The 20,041-nt window shown below is 32.5% G+C and overlaps 1 protein-coding gene across 3 annotated transcripts; it reads right to left on the bottom strand.

Moving 5' to 3' along the window:
- Positions 1-1,930: 1,930 nt before the first annotated feature.
- On the bottom strand, positions 1,931-19,960 carry LOC128165664 (epsin-2-like). Of its 3 annotated transcripts, none has more exons than XM_052830428.1 (9): positions 19,817-19,960; positions 17,469-18,042; positions 17,055-17,154; positions 16,637-16,833; positions 15,088-15,105; positions 5,236-5,524; positions 4,617-4,865; positions 4,148-4,309; positions 1,931-3,668 (listed from the first exon to the last, which is right to left on the bottom strand). In XM_052830428.1, the coding sequence occupies exons 2-9, from the start codon at positions 17,964-17,966 to the stop codon at positions 3,460-3,462; spliced, it is 1,722 nt and encodes a 573-aa protein (XP_052686388.1). In that variant the 5' UTR covers positions 17,967-18,042; positions 19,817-19,960; the 3' UTR covers positions 1,931-3,459. The 3 variants fall into 3 exon arrangements, with proteins under 3 accessions (XP_052686388.1, XP_052686389.1, XP_052686390.1); XM_052830429.1 differs by having other exon boundaries at positions 19,812-19,942; XM_052830430.1 differs by lacking the exon at positions 15,088-15,105.
- Positions 19,961-20,041: the final 81 nt, after the last annotated feature.

Genomic DNA, 20,041 nt, shown 5'->3' with positions numbered 1-20,041 from the left:
CAATTGACCCAGCTTCCTTGTTTCTTCATGCCAAGTGTTTTTACCATTCTTGAGTCTTCCTCCATCACCACGGGCCCTGGAAGTTATTGTAAATATATTGCATGTGCATGTATAAAAAAAGTACTTTTTTATACATGCACATGCAATGTATTTACAATAACTTCCAGGGCCCGTGTCCATCACTCAGACTTCCTTTTGCACTATATAGCTTCCTTTGCACTCTGTCCAAGCTGGAAGTCGTAGTTTGTCATTCTTCCTTTCTTCAGCACAGGATTTTTCGTCTTTGTTGGTTTGTTTTCATCCTAGCCCAACTTATAAGCTTTTCTATTTCTTTGAGGGTCCATTTTGCTTCAATCGCGGCCTTAGAACTGATCGTCATGTCATCCATGAATGCACGCACTGGTGGTTGACATATGCCTGCTTTCATCCATGGGCCTCTACTCATTTTCTCTGCTGATTTTACTAGTAGGTTCATAGCCACTGAGAATAGTATGACTGATATAGTACAGCCAGGGAATCTCCAACGGAGAGGCTCAGCTCCAGTCTGTTGAAGTATTCCTCTAAATAGATGTCTTGTCTTCGCTGGAACATGATACTTCACTACATGAAGTAAAATATCAAAGACTAAATACCAGATTTAATGCATGTAAACTATAGTTTACGGACAGAAAACTATAGTTATGAACGACTTTTATCTATATTTCACGTTTGTAAACAAAGTCAACGCAGTCATCTCTGTTATAGAAGTCTAAAACTATAATTTACACTGAAAACAACCATTTAAGATTGCAAACCATAGTTTTTATGATAATTATAGTTTCACGATTGTAAAACCATGATTAACAACTATAGTTAACGAATTAAACTATTGTCTACATATGTGATTCCTATTGTTAACGTTATTTGTAGACAGAAAAACTTAGATTATCATTCGTAAACTATAGTTTACAATAGTTTTACAGATGAAAAGTCGATAAACTTAATCGATCATATTTAGCACATTTTGTGAATTTGGCGTGCCATATATACATACATGTAATCAGCCAAATCAGTTAGGGTATGAAACCGTTTACACTTGGTGCATGTGCTTTGAATTGATTTATGTTACGCAACTTAAATTAATTGCCAGTGTGGTTGTATTAATTTAAACTTCTCTCATTGGTTTGTATGGAAAATTAATCAATATTTTAAATTCTTTAAATTCAAATAACACGAGCAACCGACCAGATAGAAAACTATAGAATTTCTTCCATGACTGAGATTGTTTTTGTAGACACATGACTATAACCACCAATTTACATTAAACTCAGTTAAATTTTAGCTCACCTGAGCTGGGAGCTTAAGTATGTTAATGCCCAGCATCTGTCCGACTATCATTAAACCTTTTACACTTTCGACTTCACCATGGTCGTGCTATTTATAAACTGTATTGATCTCCTCTAGAAGAGCTCTACATAAAAAGTAGGAAAATACCAAAACTAGACAGGTAAAATAGCTTGATTTTTTTTAAACCTAATAAACTACTGTTTATAACTTAACAAATCGTATCTTAAAATTTGACCTAGATCTGATGGTTGATTTGTTGACTGTCCAGTCTCCTTTATTTTGTGTGGAAGTGTTCTCAGGTAGTGTAGATTCATGACCCCACTGGTAGGATGGGGCACAAATGTGGAACATTTTTTTTTCACAGGAATATATAAAGATTAGCTTGAAAAATCATTTTCTTAAAAAGTATGTGATGTACAAAAACAGGGTATATATTTGCAGTTCTGATATTTCAAACTCCTTCAAACACAGTGTACACCTGATATGCAAATCTGCATTAGTGAAGGAATTTTATGTGACAACCAAAACATATGTCAAACTGGACAAAACTAAGACTCTCACTCCCCCTTTTAAGACAATCTATGAAGAACAACAGGTTAAAAAAAAACATTTTCATTATTTTCTAAGCAGTTATTTTATTCATATTTGTCTGTACATGAATATTTTATCACAGAAGGTACTAGGCAAACATATTTTTTTGTTTTGTTTGTAAACAATATAAACATATAGGCTTCTTCAAGAAGGAGCTTGATACAGGAATGACAGAGTGCTGTACAAACTGCAGAATTAAAGTCAATGTTTGCATGTACTTATAATAAATAAAAGTAGACATTATGGATGCCCTTTTTTTAAAAGCAAGCTTTATCATTTTTTAAAGATTGGTTGAAAATACTCATTATTTTTTACTGTTGTTTTCCCCTTTTTCTACAAAAATATAACAATAATCACAAAGCTACAGTAAAGTAAACAGATCTTTTTAATACCATGTAAAAACCACAAAACTTGACTGCAATGAAGCCCCAACAAATAGAAGTTTGGATAACAGTCACTCGCATCACAATGGCAGAATTTACTAAAGGCATCATTTAAATTCCACAAGATTAGTAAATATCTTGAATCTGAGCAAAAAAGGGGGCACCAACACATTCAGATCTTTTTTAGATAATGTCATTTCAACAAGTTCAATGTGTTCAAGGTAAAAAACAAAATTAACAAATTTCTTTAAAAATAAATACGGATAATGATTACAACACAGATGGACATGTACACAAACAATGCATATGTTCCTTACCTAATTGGGTACACAGTATCCAGACAAAAATACTGTCTATCTGCTTCAACATTCTCATAATAATTGAGGCATTTATTTTAACAAATCAAATGTTTGAAATCACTTTCAGTAAAATCATAAAATTAGATAGCTGAATATTTGAAAATAAACAATTCACGTGAATAAAAATAAAATTATTTCTGACATCCAAAAAGTAATTTTTTTCAATAACTAACCAATCAAAATGTCCCAAGAAATTTGGCCATAGTATTTGAAGTACAGTGTATACTTTAAAGAATCAAAATAATGGTACCGGTATAGGTATTCTACAACTTTTCCATACTGAGGTGACCCATTGCTGGCCAGTATAGCCCAGCAAATCTCTTGATTAATACATCTTAGATACTGAAGAATAGATAAATAACATTGCTTATAAAATGTGATGAATTTAAACACCAACCCATACACCATTCTTAACTGGATGCAAGGATATGAAATGATGGGATGTATATTAACAAAGGTGTAAATCATTAAAAGTGCAAAAAAATGAACAGAACAAATCTGGACCACTTGATTCCGTAATTCTGCCTACATAAAGTCCATATCTTTTGAGTTCAATATCCATTTTCTTTCTCGATCTCCATGAAGCATGATTCTTATAAATTTGTTAAACTCAAAAAGGGGGTTTCACAAAAATCCTTGAAACTGTTTACACTCATTAAAAGACTTTGATCAGTATCTAAATAAAATTCTTAAAACGTTTCTAGATAAAAGTAAAAAAAAAAAGAATATTGGCATGCCTATTCCCACATCATTGACATATTTATAACAAAACTGGTCCTACAAATAGTGCCCATCTGCTCTCATAAAAATGGGTTGTATCCTTGTTGTTGGGGCTGAGGCATGCCAGCAGTGGGGACCAGGGGTTGAGGTAGCAGTCCACTAGAGCTGGTTTGACTGAAGCCTGTGTTGTAAGCTGTGGACTGCAGCTGGTTCAATGTCATTCTTTGGGGATTTTGCTGTTGCTGCAGTTCAAACGGATTAGATACTCCACTGGCAAATGGATTATTTCCTGAAAGTTAAATGATCCGGATTAGAATTATTCATATGCATGTATTAGGATAGAAATAATTCCACTTATAGCCAAAAATCTTCAAACCACTCTAAATTAAACATTCAATAACCTCATGAATTTAAATCTTATCTGAAAAATATTTCATATTTGAGAATAAGCCCAACAATTTTGTTGATATTAACATTCTTCCTCAAAAATATAGAATACAATATAAAAAGATTAAATATCCTTCTTTAGCCTACATTTCCTATTCAAATATTTTAGCACACAAAGTCTACCGATATAGGGTATTATTGAAACTTGTCGCCTTTAATTTTTCTTAGAGAAGTAAACCATTTTTTTTAAACATATACAGATACTCCAAAAAGTATGCCTCCTATTCCTTAATAAATATCAAAATCAGCTTATCTTGATTAATTATGAAAGACAACATAATTTTGCATGAGGAGTCAAACCAAACCCCAGAAGTACTTTACCTGCAGATTCATTTTTTGTGACAAGTTGATCTAAATTCACTAAGTTTGCATTTTCTCCCAAGAAATCTTGGGGCGTTTTTCTATGTTTCAACTGCTGCTGTTGTTCAGATGGCAGACTCTTATTCATGTTATCAAGGTTCCATGGATCTGAGGAGCTAGTAGCTGGTACAGAAAGAGAAAGTAAACACAACTTACTTGAACTTAACCTAGCATTGTTAAAAATATATACACAACAATGGTCATAGGACATGTCTTATATCATTAATATCTGCATCAACTAGAATTTATGTACAAAACAGAATTGCTTAGATGGTAAGTATCGATCCATTTACATAAACTTTGATTCTAGAATTACGGTAAATGAACCTTATGTAGTAAATCATTTATGTAATTGCACTGAAGAAATTTGGTGGCATTAGTGATTTGAATGTTACCGGCACACGTACACGTCAACAGTACATGGACTTACTTCCTAGGAGATCCAAATTATCTGTAACATCTGCTTTTGCAGGAGATTCTGTGGTGACCCGAGAACTTAACAAGTCAAAGTCATCATCAACATTAGCCTTAGTGCCTCCATTTGTCATTGAACTTGTCCCTGAATCAAACCCACCAAAGCCTGCCTGTTGAGTTGGTACTGGGGACCCTCCCCAAGGAGAACTGGCCGAGGCCCCTGATGAGGGCACAGGGGTTCCCCAAGGGTCTCCAGCTGCTGGTGCTGTGAATAAAATTTTAAGCTGCTAAGCACCTTTTCTTTACAAATTATATGGAAGTACATGTACATTATTGGTACACATGTGTTTTAAGCAATTTTCAAACGAGTGCATTTTCAAATTACTGTTCACCAACTGTTATTCGCAATACATGTACTGTTATTTAGGGATTGACTACGGTAGTAACAAAATGGTTCAACAAGACATATTTAAAAAAATATTATGCCTTTTTCTGAAATACGAAGCAAATTAAGCCATTATTACATTAGTTTGTGCCAAGAAATGGTTGCATTTAAGGGGTTCTTGCAAATCTCACCAAAAAAATTCTTGCATTTAAATAAAAGTTAGGTTATATTACTATGAATGTTCTAATACCAGGATTCGATTGTGGAGGAGGTGAGTTTGAGGGCATTGGCATTCCCCATGGATCACCCTGGCTGGAGGATGCAGGTTTGGCAGGTGACCCCCAGGGATCTGAAGGGGGAGGAGATGCTGTAGGGGCCGGTACAGGGGGATGGTGCTTCTGTCCAGGAGGTGCTGGGAGGGGGGCTCCCCAAGGGTCTGTTGGAGGTGCAGGTGGCTGTGTCATTGGGGCTCCCCATGGGTCTGAAGGCTGAGACCTTGGAGAATCCAAGTCTAAGAGTCCGGTTGACTGAGGTTTAGTCTGCAAATGGAACAAAGCAAAATTGCTAATTTTCATGTATTTAAACTCTAATAAATTAATTCTAATAAATTAGTAAAAGTGAACATCAAAAGTAAATAAATCTATTTTTAAGACCTTTTTATAAGATTGCCAAAATGTAAAAATAAAACCTCTTTGGAGTTTTCTTACACTTGTTTAAATGAGCATGAGTAACTGTACTTTAAAAAAAATTACAACTTTGATCACAACCTAATCTGGTTATGTCTAAACTGTTTCAATCATTATAAACTACTGAGTTTCCCTGAAAGCATCTACAGGCATGTTTTTAATAAGACCACAGAACATTAAAAAACGAGGTTCAAAATACACAGCTTTCATCACTTCGACTTATGATGAAAGGTGGGTACGATTCAGCATGGAGTCCTCAGAACACAGAAGATTAATATTTTGGTTTCTGATGTGATTTTCATTATCCACCTTTATGAAGCTCTTCCACTGCTCAAAGTTTCTATTGCTACAACTATTGCAAATTGCTATTACCTACTTGTGTGGTAGCAATTTACATGAGCAGATACAAGTACATGTACTAGAATTTGATTTTAATTAATAATCAGATTGAATATATTAGCCAAAACAAAAACAAAAAACAAATAACTTTAGGATTAGGAGGAGAGTTACTAAAGGAAAGCATCCAACATAACTTTTTTTGTTGGATACTGATATAAATTTCATTCTATAATTTTTGAAAGTGATATGCAATTTCACTTTATTCCTTTAAAAGAACGTAAGATGTGAACCTGAATCACCAGTGTGGCACTTAAGTAAACAATTTATCTATAAAATCATTACAGAAATGATTTGTTTCTTTCATTTTAATCAGCAATTACTAGAGTTAAGTAATGTGTATTGCCTGTCAGTTAGCAGGTGGGGTCATTGAGTAGGCATGGATGACTGGCAGCGGTAATAGCAGACATGCTGCTTCATGGACATGACAAAAGCTGTATATTTAACAAGAGGCCCATGGGGCCACATCGCTCACCTGAGCAACAATGACTTTATATCGGCATTCAAAGGATATTGTACCATATGGCCCCTCTGTAGAATAACCAAAAAAAAAAAAATATTGTAAAGTATTAGAATTTTACACGTATTTTTGCATACATTGTACCTGTATGGAATACCATTTTACCAAATAAAAAAAAATCCTATGCAAGATATAAAACTAAACTTTTGTAAGGGGTACACTACTAACCTCTAATTCCCTATATTTTCGTTCTGCCCCCTTCTTCCCCCAACATTATAAAGCGATCAAAATATTTGAGAGCATATGATTGCGCCCATGAGAAAAGGGTGCTTATGACATTTTTGACAAAACAGAGAAATAACGTCACAAACATATGACGGTGCGTCATAATGTCTGAAAAGTGTAAAATTTATGAAGCGTCATTTTCATCGCGTATAGTTTTTATACCTTTTTCAAAATTTATTTTCACTTTTTTTCGAATCATCTCTTATTATACTTTATTTGCACACAAATTTGATTACCTACATGTATTTCTATTTTTCCCGATATTAGCTCAATGCTCCAAATTGGCTATGTTTTTTTGCTATAAATTTGCAATTAATTTTAGGTGTCTGTTTCACCTTTTTTTTTTTTTTTTTTACAGTGCATTGATATTAACATATTTACATCACAAATAAAAAAAAATTATCTTATTTTAAAGAAAGGAAATAATTATTCAGACGACATACTGTAGATTCCTCATTTTACGCGAGTACTTAATTCCGCGATTCAGCAGTTTCCACCAAATCGCGAATGCCGAATTTTTACATAAGGAATAAGGAATCATTCTTTTTCTTGAGGTGATAATTTTGGTAGAGGCGTGATCAAATCCAATAAAGCCCGAAGTGCTTTATGATAGATTTGATCACGCCCCGACCGAAATTATCACCTCATAATATTCAAAGAATGATTCCTTATTACTTATATTTATATAATTTTAGGCCATCGTACGATTAAATCTTTAAATATAAATAAGCAAACCCCGCCGGCGCCTCAATTTGGCATCATTTGTATTATGGGTTATATAGTACAAAATCGATACGTAGTGTTATCACAGACAAAGACACTGGATAATGTATATATTATAGTTGAATGTAGGTTACAATTGTCAAAAAAAGCCAGATTTTAAAATTCGCGAGATGCGCTTCTCCCGATATTTATTCTTCGCGTTTAAATAGGAATCTACGCTAATAGTGTGTTCATTAAGAAAGCAAAAAAAGAAAAAAACCCTAACAAATACATGTACATGTATCGTCTTTATTCAGCAAGTACCGTTGCCAGTATTGTTTTAACGATGTACGACTTTTTAATTTATGCTGCATATACATGTTCTATAAACTTTTTTTTCTAAATCATTTTTTGATAGATTTATTAAAAATGCAGTAACTAGAAACATGTCTGGTTGAACAAGCTGAAAAGAACACAGTAAAATATCTATTTTAAAAAAAAAAGACCGATGAAATGTCTGCAGTTCTGCACATATCTCACCTATCCGGTAAATACTTGTATTGTTTAATTTGTCCTTAGTTTAGATTGTATTTGCTTGTGTTTCCTCACACAATCTTAATGTTAAGTAAAACGCTGCATTTACATGTACAAAATGAATATGATATGCCATTAAAAAACCCACAATTTCTTGTTTTTATTCTATTAGGCCGAGTCTTATTATTTCTACTCTATTTATTTAGATGAAATTTCCTGCATGAAGTTTTACTGTTATATAAATTGTTCTTAGATAAAAAAAAAAATTAGTGACCCCGATTTCCTGTGTAGTCTTGAATGGTATCAATTTCCTTAGAAGGCCCTATTGGAATTTGTTGAAAATGCGCTAAATCTCACTTTTTGCGCATATTTTTTGTATCTCTGCCCATGATTTCTTTTCGACCGATCGATTTAATGTCTGAAATGGATCGTGAGGATTTCAGCTATGTTTCTATAGAAACACCTGTTTTTCTTATGAATTGGAGGGGCAAAATTGGGTATGTATGATAAGCGCGAATCTAACAATTAAATGCTTTCTCTGGTGATTCATGCATGGCATCAAGGTGGCAGCATTGCAAAAAATAAATAAAATAATAAAATTAGCAAAACACGCCCTAGCAGGTTATGTATTTTTTTCTTCGATGATCACTACCGTTATAACACGCATGAATCATCAATGAAAGCATTTTATTGTTTATATTTACATCCTTCTTTTAACAATTTAATGGATTGGTCGTTAAGAGTAAGTAAAATTAATTAAATCATTGGTAATGTACATCAATACGTTTAATAAACCGAAAAGCAAAGTCGTCTTAAATTGGAAGGTCGAGTCTGACATTATCAAGATTCTTTCGTGCAGTCGTGGATTTTTCTTAGCTAAGTCGATAAATGTTTCGACCAATCGATAAACGGAGCCTGTAGATTTCAGTCCTGTCAGTCTCTACTGATCTATTAATTACAATTAATTTTCTTCAGAAATAAAGGGAATCATATTTGGTGGATGTAAATACAAATAAAGAACTTACTTAGTGTACAACTTAATAAAAACACCATTTCATGTTCCTATCGGCTGTGTTTTTGTAAAAAAGGACGTTTTAAACAACGTTTTCTTCTATGATGTATTGAAAATTGCTATGTAAATATTTTAATTTTGTTTTTAATTCTTTCATTATGGTGTCGATTTTGTTTTTAATACTGTTCAAAAGGTGTTAAACAGTCAAATTCCTGATTAGTGGTCTGATTCCTTGTGATGAACTCGAGTGAAGTTAAATACCGGTATTGCAGAGAGTCACTAACTAGATGTTGATTCCTGAGAATAAATCAGAAATGATGTAATCAAACTCTTATCCTTTTCTAAAAATTAAAACTTCCTATTTCAAGTTATGTATTTAAATAAAGAGCCAGAACAACAAAATGGTCATGAAGTAGTGACAAAGAGATAAAAGAAAAATGTGAATCCTATTACCGGTTAAATCCAACCTAATTATACATTGACCTGACTTCTAAATGTACGTTACAAACAAAAACGTAGACGATAAACATTTGTACATTATATTTTTGCATGATTTTTTTAAATACAAGATTCTTTAGGCGCACGCAGTATGCTTAAAATAATAACTGTTATTGTGCCAGTACCTACGGTGACACAAGAATTCGGAATATTTTTCCAAACATGAGTAGTTAGTGATAATTTATTGCTAAAAAATGTTTGACATCATAATTACAGCTCATATTTATAATACCGCATATACAATTATTGACTTGCTATTTTCTGCTTTAATACCGATAAAAAAAAAACATGGCTAATATTATAAGCGTTGAACCTACCTCGTGTTTTATATCCGAAATTATTTTTGAATTCGATTAGCAATAATTAATCAATAACTTTGTAATCGTCAAGACCAATCTTAATACTTATTCATTTTATTGTAACCATTACGGATGAACTAAGGAATTCAGACAGCTTCATGATCCCGTCCAAACCTGAGTTTTATTTTCGCATTTATTTTAGTCGATGGAGCGGATTCATAATATCATATAAGGCTTTAATGTACAAATGATTTTGGAATGTAGTATACATAGAGACTAATTATACAACTAGAAGACAGCGCACTGACGTTGTTTTTAAATGCATGCATAAGCTTTGAATTATGGGCAATGGACAGTTGATAGTTGACTTAAACGGATAGTGAAATATACATTCAAAACACGGAATCAATAATACTAAACCAAAAAATTTGCTGCAAGATAGTCACACAGAGATAATAATCGTCTGGATGTTGTTTTTCAGGTGTGGGCACGCCCAAATGTGTAAGCAAAGGCTTGGGGGGGGGGCTTAAGCATTGTAGAAAAACAATCACAGTAGTTTGAAAAAAAAATGTGCCTACAAGCGATCGGAAAGTTAAAATATCCCACATACACTAAAATATACTATTTTAAATTAGGTGAAATTTATCAGCATTGGAAGGGGGTGAATATCATTCGATCCAGGGAAGGGGTACTCTATTCCATAAATTCTGCATAAAGTCGAATGGAAAAATCTTTTGGACAGAGAGGGCATGATCCCCGCAGTGTACGTTTTTCTTACTTGTTTGTGAGTGCACAGGTTAATACTGAAACTATTCTTAAAACTTCAAAAGAATAGTTCAGTGCTGCTACTATAATTGTATCAATAAGTTGTACAATGGATCATGAAGAAACAAAATTGTATAGTACGTAACTTCTGATATTGTTATCAAAGTTCAAGACTAAAATATGACATATTTGATAATGTCACGAAAATCGCATAATAAATTATGTTGTTTAAGAACAAAAGCTACTAATATATTTTAGCTATTGATTGTTTATATGGAAAGACAGTGTTTATGTAAATCAAATATGTTCACATAGAATACTCCATAACTGGTTACTCGTGGATATCCCAAAATAAACCGAAACTGAACAACTACCATTTTATATTTTGAATAATAACCTTACACTGGCAGAGAACTGCGCTGTCATTAGAAACACTTTTATTTATAATTAAAAAAAGCCCAATAACAACAAACCTTTGTTTTTGAAATAAATGAATAGCATAGATGCAAGCATACAACTATATTCAACAATGTGGTAAGATACTGTACTGTGTGATCACCTTTACTTGACGTTGCGTATGTGAAACACGAAGTCGTGATTTTTGTATTGAAATAGCATCAATGTATATGGGCAAAAACTCTACTTAGAATCAGCGTATAGCCATAAAATTTTGGATTTGACAAAATTAAGATGTATTTAACTCAATTATATAAAAATCTAAAAATGTGCGAAAAATGTCATAAGCACCCTTTTCTCATGGGCGCAATCATATAGGTACATTTTCTTCCTTAACTACTAAAGTACTACGGTAGTTGTTTTATTTTTGGAAAATTTATTATGATATTTATTGTATGATATTACACCAGTTGGTGGAATAAACTATATGGGAAGAAGATTTTATTTTTAAAATTCCTATAGTTGTGAAGAATAAAATTGTGCTTCAATTCGCTGAATTCCTATAATTAAAAAAACATTCAAAAATCAATTGGTCTTCCCCATTATAAACGACTGTGACTTTTAAACCTTACTCACTTGATTGATGAATACACTCGAATGAAAAATGTTGTCACATGACATGTAAAAAAGCCATAATAGTCTATATCACTGTATATCACTAAGACCCACTCATTATTTTCATCTTTATTCAAAACAACAAATGACTACAAACAAAAATGATTTTACGCTGTAATATTTTCTTATGAATAGCGATAATGCCTTTTTCCCCTTAAAGTAGTCCGAGTATCACACTACGTCATAATACAGATTTTACAATATTGGTTTGACTTTTATAAAGCGTTTTAGATACCCGGTATTGATTTTGCTCTACATCGCTGTTGTAAACAATGGCAATAATGAGCAATTAGAACGGTAATAGATGTATTCTATGAGAGATAGAAATGATTAATGTTGAAAAACTCGATTCTGCTAAAGTAAAATGAAAAACGAAGTTTCTGATTAACCAGGATCTCAGGTATGCTTATATCTTCTTTGTTTTGATGGCCCCCCCCCCCCCCCCCCCCCCCCCCCGAAATTTTATTTATCTTTTACTAAAACCGGTTTAAATTTTGGGACAGAAGCTATTTCGAATTTAATCAATCGTCAATTAATTAATGTTTAAATGATATCTAACACTGTTGACAGATCTCGGCAGAAAACTGTAGCAAAATGTGATTTTTACGGATTTTTTCGTCAGGGTCTACTTGGTTTAGAGCTTATAGCGTGAAAAGTAATCCGTCAACATATAATTTATTTTACCAAATCTTTTTTCTAAGATGTCAATCTATAGAATAAACACCATGAATTTAAGTTTGAGTCCATAAAATAGTAAAAAAAATTACCAAATGCGATACTAGCATTGCATTTTTTGTATTCTATTTTGAAACATCAGGTCCATAAAGCGTACTTACTTACAAAAATTTGCGCAAAATTATTGATGAGATATGGCATAAATAAATATTTATACTCTATTTTGTATGTTCAGTTTTAATTTTCCCAAAATTGGTAATTATTTTTAGGAAATACGGACACCTGGCAAATTTCATAATTGTCAATAATTTTCGCAAGAGGGTACACCCGTCTGAGAGGTGATAACAAACAAACTAGCATGTAAACATGCATTTTTTCTTTTGTATATGTATTGCTAGAATGTATATTTATCATTTAAAGCTAAGCTTTTAATGATTGAGCCCATTTAGTGCCGAGTAAAGGACTACCTTAACAAAATGTATCAGAACTATGGAAACTGTTTTAATTAACAGTGTTGTTTTTGTTTATTCGTGTCTAAAAACTATAAAAATTAATGTGGAATTCATATACCATAATTCTGAATCATCGTATAAAGAGGGTTCCCCAGAAAGTAGTTACAGCATATCATTTTTTGTACAAGTATTTAACATTTAGCGAGCCATTTCTAATGTATGATCAACCAAAATTTCAGCGTCAATCATAGAATTATAAACAAGATACAGAGCTCACAGTTATGCTAGATTTTTAATTTGGTATTTCCTACTCAGCATCTAAAATGTAAACAAAAAAATGGCCTTTTATCTGTGTACAAAGCACTGTATCTTGATTATAATTTGAAGCTTAACACTCAAATATGGTTAGTAAATAGAAATTGTTAACAATAGACAGAAGAAACATACACTAAAACAAAGAGCACAATTTGTTTTCAAAATTATCATATATTTACCTACAACATATATCCGTCAGCGATATTAAACTCTGTTTAAACTGAATAAACTCAAGGAAATGCTGAGCATCTCAAAAAAACATATTGCATTAATCAACAATTATGCAAAAGATCATCCCGAAATACCAACAGAATGATTTGTATTTTAGTACTTTGTTAATACATCAGATTTTGCTTATTTGCACAGGTAAACAGTCAACTGTCTTATTTACCGAAGTCTATGTTTGATTCGATACGTAAAAATTACAAAATACAGCCGATAGTTCCCAAGGTTACAAAGCATAAATAATGAAAACGAAACAAACATCAAAACAAGCTAACATAACCGTCAAATGTGAAAACTGTCGACGCATTGAGATATTTAACCTCAATTTACTTCACAAAATCAGCACCAATGTATCTTGCATGTTTCAAAGATTCCCTTTGCACGCGAACATTCAACTGTTACACAACATTCGTCAGATCGACAAGTTTATTATTCAACATGGCTGCTTTAAACAAAGAACCTACTTTTACACCGTCCCGTTTAAGAAGTAAGGAATACCGAACCCGAAGTTAATAATCTGATCGTAACATGAATTTCCTTATTATTATTTTCGTAATAACTCAGACTTGAACAGAATTAGCCCATAATTTTTGCAATTTATATTTACCTTTCCATAAGGAAAATTAATGCTGAATTACGTTGAATTTGACTCAGTAGTTCTTAAGAAGATTTTTAAAAATGCACCCCCCTTTTTCTACATTTTCGAGGTTTTCTCCGCTTTGAATAAAGATAGGTCTTTCATTTTTGCAATTTATATTTGCCTTACCATAAGAATGCTTTGTGCCAAATTTGGTTGAAATTGGTCAAGCTGTTTAAGAGAAGAAGTTCAAAATGTAACAAGTTTACAGACGGACAGACAGACAGACGGACGACGGACAAAATGTGATCAGAATAGCTCACTTGAGCTTTAAGCTCAGGTGAGCCAAAAACTTGCTAGTTCCAGTTTTGCGAGTACATCTACATGTAATTGCAGTGCAGTTTTTAGATTCTAAGTTGTGCTGTGGGAGTTATATAATCTATAAGACTGACAGTAACTTTTTTATTAATTTTATTATTACATAGTTTTACTTTGTTATCATTGAAAGTCTATCAATGTTGTTTTCTTGTCCTTTCAAATTACTTTCGGTGTTTATTAATACCAGTAACTTATTCTATTTTATTGTCATTTAACAAAACAAATTCTATAATAAAATGTTTAGGAAAGTAAACAAGGCACATGTGCATTAATTATACTGCAATAATGAACAGTTTTGCATACCATAATACAACATTCTTAAATGCCATATTTGTTTAGACATTCAGAGAAATCACAATACAATGCAAGCATTATGAAAAGAGAGCTTAAATAATTAAAGAATAACAAAATTTACTTCATACAATATCTGTAACAACTGACATAATGCAATTATTCATGTGTTATTGGATCAGATTCACCTAACACATTCAGTTTACCTTAATGAATTAAACATGCATCAGTATATTAATGCACACATTGAGTTGTCAAATACGACAGAAACTGGAAGGTCACAAAAGTCAGGAAAGCTACAATATATCTAGGTTTAGATAGGAAATTCAAGTGAAAAATGAAAAGAGGGTGTTAACAAAAGCAGAAATAATAAGCAGATTTGTGTCAGTACTAAGCAAATCTGATCAAAGGGGGTGTACAATACTGCTTAGAGACTAACTGACTACACGTAAAAACAATCTGTTGCAGAAAATGTTCTTACTGAAGCTTTTCTCCTTTCCTATTAACACAAATCAAAAAGACCAAAAACAAAGATCAGTGTGATCAAAGTAAGAAAATAAGTAAATTAGGCCAGCATTTTTTTATTTTTAGGTTTACAAACAACAAAATGATAAAGTTCCGTAGGAGGAGGAAATAAAAAAAAAATAAAAATCTCTTTTGACCTACAATTTTTTTATTTTTAGGTTTACGAACCAAAAAATTGTAAAGTTCTGAAGGAGAAAAAAAAAATTTATGACATCATCTTTATTCTAATGAATGACAACTTCATGATACTAGTGGTGTGTAACTGCATCAAGTGTAGCATGTGAAAAGTATGTCATCTGTGTAACATATCACTGAAATAGTACAATAAAATATTAGACATACAGCTTTGATATTGCATGTACATATAGCAATGTCAGGGGTGTGCAATTACAAAATTTGGCCACAAAGTTACTAGCCCAAGATTCAAAGTTACTTGTCAGACTATTGTCGGACATGTCAACATTTCATTTTAATAAAAAAAAACAACTAAATTTTATGTACATAAAGTCATAATGTTTTCTCCTGTATGATACTAGTATATAATTATTAATATACAAAATATTTATTACTTTCATGTTTTCTGCAGTAGACGTTAAAAAATATTCAACTTCATTGATCTCTCACATTTTATTTACAAAATTGGTTTGGGTGTTTATATGTGAGAAAACTCAAACATAACTTTGTGAATGTGAACAGACTCTATAAAATCACTGCAACTATATGTGTGCATGTATTTTATCTTGTTGAATTTCCATGTATAAAGTACAACTATGCAATTAATTATGTAATGGTAAATTTTAATTGAAAATAACGGAAAATGCACAAACAGTAATATGCGAAATATGATTTTTTTTTTAATTCACTAGGCAGGTCACTTTAAAATGTGTTCATGAGAATAGTTACTGCAGAAATTTATAATATCTCTAATGCATCTCTCTCTTTCTCTCTCTCTCTCCTCTCTCTCTCTCTCTGTAAAATAATTTTTTTTTAAAGCCAACGAATACATATGCCATTTCAATACAAAAAGAAAGTGAATCATTTTACAGTGATGTACTTGAAAACAGCTGCACAGGTAACTATCGAAGCCATGTTCAGTGAGGCGTGACTATCTCGTCTAGCCACTGGTCAACACTGTCGGTAAAACTTCAAAGTATGAAACTTACAGCAGAGTGTTTGTAGAAGTTTCTCTGAGAAATGTAGCACGAGAAAAAGAAGAAATTTTTAGGCTATCATGACACAAAAAGAGCAGATTTTATGCCTCTGTGATAACAATGACGATACACTTTTCCTACTAGGAAAAATTTGCTGTCGGGGAGAAAAAAAAGATCTTTTTTGTAATTTTATTTTTTTTCTAAAAACTCAGAAAACCGAGCGGCGGGTTTGTAAACCTAAAAATAAAAAAATGCTGGCCTTATAAAACTTATATATAATTGTTTAGTCATTTTAAATGATCTAGGGGTTAACACAGAATAAAAGAGCTGCATTCTTTAGACCCTTGGACCTACCTCATCTGCCTGTTTCCTGCTTTCCTCAATGGCTATCTGTAACTTGATGTCATCTGACTTCTGCTTTTTAATCGACTCATCGTGTTCTTCTTTGCTCATGGCTAAAGCTAACTGCAGCTGAATTTCTTCCTCACCAACAGATGAGGGTCGCGCATATTCAACGTCTGTGGAATTTCTGCGTTGTCTAGTAGATTCACCTATCAAATGAAAAGAACTTTCAAAATTAGCATAATCCATGCATTAACCATTGATTTAGAAATAGCTTCAAAGTAAATTTACAGGTACAACTACTTGGAAATGACCTGTATTAAAATATCTATTGCCTTAACAAATTTCCAAACTATAACACTGTAACAATGAAACTTTTATGATCTTAACTTTAATATCTTGCATGCATTCGGGTCTAATTTGGTCATACCATTAGTTGTTGTTGTTGTTGTTGTTCCAGCCCCTCCATATGGATCTGAGTACCCCCCAGATGATGTCTGTAAACTAGGACTGCCTGCTCCATATCGAACCTACAAAACACAATCAAGACTATACTAGTCCATGTAGATATGACATTGCCATCATCCAATCAATAATCACTACAACTTACCAGTTTATGATGGCATGAGAGTTTCATATCTATTTTTAGAGGAGGTCTTCTTGACAGTTATATTAAACATTTAACAGATCAATGTTTGGTTTATTTAGTCTATAAATAATTTTATCAACACAGGAGTATCTACATATACATTTCTTTTTTACAACAATTACAGTTCATGTACAACATAACAACACAGGCATCTCTGTTTGTAAAAATGACATGCTTAGAATCACTGATAATTACCTTGTCATTACTTCCTATTCCCATTGCATTTTGTGCAAATCTCTCCTTAGCTTTAAGGGCTTTAGCCCTCTCATTGCGCAACCGTTCATCGTCTTTTAACAGTGCAACCAGCTGTTTAGCTTTCTCCCTTACGTTCATTCCTTGATCCTTGTTATCCTCCCGATGCTGAAAGTCTCGCAATGTCTGAATGGCGTAAATATTTTCTTTACACTGCCCTGCCACCTTTTCACTGCCAGTTTTAATGATGTAGTCCAATAACACCAATGACTTGTACACATGACGCCAGTTTTTTCCATGGTCATTCAGTCTTTTCCAAATCATTTGCATTATTTCTGTGAAAGCCACCACATTGTATGTCAAGTCTGCAATTTCACCCATTAAAGTACTAGAAGGTCCCCATGGATCATTGGATGTGGCTTCCCTTACTTTCACCTGTGCTTCTGAATAGTTCTTTACCACATTTTTCAATGTGCGGCGCAATGGTGGCATATTCGACATGATGAAAGATTAGATGGAAATACTCACTTAAACAAAAGAGGTTTTTACACTATATCTAATTTCCTTGTTTGAGGATCTGGAAAAGAACAAATACATGTATTCATAAAGAAGAGAATTTCTAAATAAATTTTATAATTTCACATGCCCTTATTAAATTTTTCTGTACTTAGCTCAAAGTCTGTTCTAGCTTTGCAAACAATTATAAATATACTAAAACATACTCCTGACCTGGCCACAAGAGCATGGAGCTTGATGAAAAAAAAAAAGATGGGACTTGAAGAGTGAACTTATTAAGCTTAAAGCAAACATTGTACTTGAAATCATCTTTACCAAGGCCACTGAAATTGCTTATATAGAAACATGTCATAATTGCATCACTTACAATGACTCAATGACACATAATACTATTTGTCTATATATAGTAACTCTAAAAAAGAAAGATGTCCAGGATGCATCCAATTTGAAATACATAATTTTTTTTTTAGGCACCACAACAATAAAAATTATTTCCTGTCTTCATTCCAATACTGTTTGTATCTATTCAGGCTGTCATAAATATTTATCTGATATCATTATCTGCTGTTCAATACATGTTCATTTATATACTTGTATGTATATTATGAATAAAATATTTCTTTGATTATACACCATTAACTTAATATCGTTGCATGGTGTGCACTAGAGTCATTATTATTTCATCCATAATTATATACATAACCATATCTGATAGTCGCAGAAGCAGACTTCGGACAGTTACTCTTGTCAATAAATGTTAAACTTCTATTGTCACCAACCTTTGCTTTAGAACTATTTTAACAAGGCCTTGCAGTAGGATGTAAATATCTATTTCTTGCATCAAAACAAGTTAAAATGAAGCTGGTTTCAAGCGAAATATACACCGATTGCGTAGCCTTCACTCAAAAGCCAGACAAATCTTGTTGATTTCAAAGAGCCATTACTGAGTGGCCAGCAATGAAATAGACAGGCCTACGTCACATTGAGGATTGACACAACTACCCAAATTCCAAGCTCTTGTTAAAATGGTTCTTACTGATAGTTAACTTTTTCTATATGGTTTTGAATGCTCTACTTTGATTTTTATTAAAAACTTTTCAATACATGTTTACTGGCCAAATCATCATAATGCATATACCTTAGTGTAAAAGTTTTAGATAACTTTAAGATCCCATCTCTTTCAAAACAAAAGTCAATGATTTGGATATAAAGAATGTTTTTAATTGTAAAAATACTGCAAAACCATTTCTTATTAACTTTAACCATATTGATAATTTTCATATATTCATTGCAATATAAACATAAAATAATTAAATGCTATCATAGTATAAAATTTTTAAAATGACCAAGCCTGTTAAAAGAAATATATCAATAAACAATAATGGTCAAAATAACTAGTAAAGAAAATCTTATTTATGTTAATTTCACCAAACTTTGAGTGTATAATGATTAACATAACAAAAATTCAGTCAACAAAATAATTGCAAAACTATTAAAGGTATTATGTAAGATGTTTACAAAGAAAGGATTAATTTTGGCTTTGTATGACCAGACAATGGTCAGATTGTCGACAGGAAAGAGACAGGACTTAGATTTTCACACAGAGTACACAATGCAACTTTACAACAAGTTTTACTACAACAGGGAAAATCTTTCTTTTCTTTTACTTCAAAAATATCCTATACAATTCATGATACCAAAGATGAATGTCAAAATGCCAAAATGCTAAGCTACTGTACTGAACTCGCAGACATAACAAGCACATCTCGCGCGTAACACCAAAACGTGTGATATTTTTGCCATAAACGATACACATAATGTGGTTTTTACCTTACCGATACATATAATCAAAACAAATCACGGTTGATTTGCCTCTTCAGCTCCACTTTTATTTGTCAACCCCAAAAATGGCCGAAGCCTGTACTTCCGATTTTAGAATATGCGGGGGCGAACATTGGAACAGCTAATGTCATGACAGAATGGCGTTCCCGATTCGTTTAAATTTGGAGATTTCCGAATAAAATATGCAATAGTAAATGGTAATTTACTTTAGCAATTAT

This window comes from Crassostrea angulata, chromosome 10, assembly GCF_025612915.1.
Source record: "Crassostrea angulata isolate pt1a10 chromosome 10, ASM2561291v2, whole genome shotgun sequence".
Classification (NCBI taxonomy): domain Eukaryota; kingdom Metazoa; phylum Mollusca; class Bivalvia; order Ostreida; family Ostreidae; genus Magallana; species Magallana angulata.
Note: the sequence above shows the minus strand (reverse complement) of the source record. Positions and strands in the feature narration are given on the sequence as shown.